At 43.1% G+C, this 2,619-nt stretch overlaps 1 protein-coding gene across 1 annotated transcript; it reads right to left on the bottom strand.

The window, feature by feature from the left end:
* Positions 1 to 273: 273 nt before the first annotated feature.
* Positions 274 to 1,889, bottom strand: LOC123402962 (ervatamin-B-like). The gene is made up of 2 exons (XM_045096932.1): positions 1,274 to 1,889; positions 274 to 1,074 (listed from the first exon to the last, which is right to left on the bottom strand). Exons 1-2 carry the CDS (start codon positions 1,854 to 1,856, stop codon positions 437 to 439), a joined length of 1,221 nt encoding a protein of 406 aa, XP_044952867.1. The 5' UTR covers positions 1,857 to 1,889; the 3' UTR covers positions 274 to 436.
* Between the last annotated feature and the right edge of the window lie 730 nt (positions 1,890 to 2,619).

Raw genomic sequence — 2,619 nt, 5'->3', positions numbered from 1 at the left:
TTTCTTCTACATGACCATGTTCACGAGGGTAGCTTATTTCTTATGAATTTTTAATTGATTATCTTCATAGTTTTGTGATTCATTGTTTTGGCTCATGATTTGCAAATACTTTGTCCCTGTGAGGACTGATTTATCATTTTCTTGACCCCCAACAAATTCCATTTTATATAGAGTGATTAAAGTAAGTAGATGCACTAAGCACATAACATGTGCTGTACATGATGGCTCTAGCTATAAGTTAGAACCTTGACCTCATACCAAATCAACCGAAACTTAAAACTTCGTACAGATCCTTATTTTCAAGATGGATTACATACGTAGACCTATAGTAGCGCATGCAACATACGTAGGCACAGTGCACGTGCTGGCCAATATTACAAACTTTGACAAATTAAAATGGATGGATCTGGAATTCTAGATTTAAAGCAACTGAGCTTTAATCAGTCGATCTACCACCTTTCATAAGAGGAAAGACTGGGCGTGTTGCAATGCCACACTGCCCTGATGAATGCTTTGTTCCCCTCTTCATTAGTATGTAGCCTTTGTCGCCCCATGTCGTCCCCCACGAGTTCTTCACGATCCAATACTTGGCTCCAGGGGCGGACGCATGTACTGAGTCAGCCCCATTTTGTTGTTGTTGCCCATAACCTACAACGGTGACGGCATGGTTCAGTTTAGTTGTACTACATGGCCCGTTGTAGATTCCTCCCTTGTAGTGGTGGAAGTGACTGCTATGTGACGAGATGGAAACTGCCACAGGTTGGTTTGCCACAGCGTTCATCAGCGACACCTCGCTATTGCTCTTGACTTTCCTGAAGCCAACGATCTTTGCCGCCGGTTTACGGTTCCTCAAGCACCGACCTCTGACGGCCTTGTATTTGTAGGAAGATGTGCTGGTGATCCCTCCATTCTTTTTGATCCACTGGAAAGCTCTGGTCACCAGGCCACCTTTGCAACCATTATCAAGGTAGTCGCAATCTATCAGCTGTTGCTCCGACAGAGACACCAGAGTCCCTCTCTTGATCTTGTGTATTCCTTCAATTGTAGCGACGGTGGGGAATGCCCAGCAAGATCCTGCAGTTCCATACCAATTCTTAACTTAATCATTATGCTTTCTGCGCATATAAAAGTATTTCGTACCAGTGTATATAGAGAGATACATATTAACCAACTAAGATTCTGGTACTGTTTGTTACTTTGTTAATAAGTTGTGGTTAATATATATATATATATATAAGTGGAGAAAAATATGAACAAGAGATGTTATGTGTACCACATTGCTTTTGGTTTTTAACCGGGGTGACGACGCCTCTCTTCCTCCAGTCGATGCTCCTTGGCGCGCTGGCCGAGAAGTTGGCGTACACGGTGGCACCCTTATGTGTGCCCAAGCCATCGATAGACCCAGCATGGGTGGTGATAATCTGCTCGTCGTCGTCACCATCTTCCGATTGGTCATCCTCCAAAATCTGCCCGGTGTATAGCTCCATGAACTCTTCATTTGTAAGGTCGGTGAAGGGGCCCTCCCCAAGCTCGTACGTGAGCCCAGAGGTGGCCGCCTCGGCATTTACGGCCTCTATGAACCTCATGTTGCTCCTGTATACCTCAAACCGGCGAGCCTTCTCACCGGCGGTGGAGTAGGATCTGTTGTGCACCGTCATCCACACGTGGAAACGGTCCATCATCAGATCTTGGTGGTTGTCGGTGTCGATGTCCGACTGCTCACTTGGAAGAACATCACTTGTCAGCAGCGACTCTGAAGAGCAGCCAGCTAGTAATAGGCAGCTTGTGGCAAGGAGCACATAGAGCCCTAATGATGAACATCTAGAACTGGAGAACATGATCGTGTTACCACTCATTTGATGGTAGTGCTAATGTGTTGGTGTTGATTGGATGCCGCATGCTCAGATTAGTTGTGTTCCTTTTATAGCCTAAAATCAGACAGCTATATGAAAGAAGTAACATGCATAAACAGGTGCCATCAGGCCCATCACAGTTAATTAAGGCTAAGTACGGATGCTCAGAAAATTTAAGCGACTGAAAGGTGTAAGTCATTTCCATACATGCACGTCACGTTGCTTACGTAAGACGCATGTACGTCATGACCCTCGCGTAACAAACGAAAGGGAGTTGGGTGCATGTATGTCATATGAACCGGATTTCTAAAAATGCATTTTAAATTCGTTTTAAAATGTTAAAAAAATTCAAAACAAAATTCCACACATACATTGTACAAAGTTTTGTGGAAGAATCTCTTTTTATTTTGCCTCCGTAAAATGAATAATTTATGTGGTCCTAAATAACATTTCATGACATATTTTTTCCTTTTTTTGCACAGGCCAAATGAAAGATTATTATTCCTTCAAATTTTCTATGAGTACATAGATTGTTAAGATGTATGCATTTTTTTCAGAATTTTTGGGCAATTAAAAATGAGTTTCTCAAAATGGGTTCATATGCCCATGGGTTTATCCGTGACTTCTCCGGCAAGTCTTGCCCAACCATATGGACAATGAGGTTGTCGGTGTCTAAAAACCAGACATAGGGTCATTGTGCAAACAACCTTTTTTGATAGTCCATCGAGGGACTAAAGATACTATGCTTCCTCGAGCATCGTCATCG

Source organism: Hordeum vulgare, chromosome 6H (assembly GCF_904849725.1).
Source record: "Hordeum vulgare subsp. vulgare chromosome 6H, MorexV3_pseudomolecules_assembly, whole genome shotgun sequence".
In the NCBI taxonomy this organism is placed as follows: Eukaryota; Viridiplantae; Streptophyta; class Magnoliopsida; order Poales; family Poaceae; genus Hordeum; species Hordeum vulgare.
This window is presented reverse-complemented; position numbering and strand designations above follow the sequence as displayed.

Excerpts from the sequence above, each read along its gene's own strand:
- LOC123402962 (XM_045096932.1), bottom strand. The coding sequence starts at position 1,856 with ATGAGTGGTAACACGATCATGTTCTCCAGTTCTAGATGTTCATCATTA. Across the intron at positions 1,075-1,273 it reads TAAAAACCAAAAGCAATGTG|GATCTTGCTGGGCATTCCCC; the intron begins GTACACATAACA and ends ATGGAACTGCAG.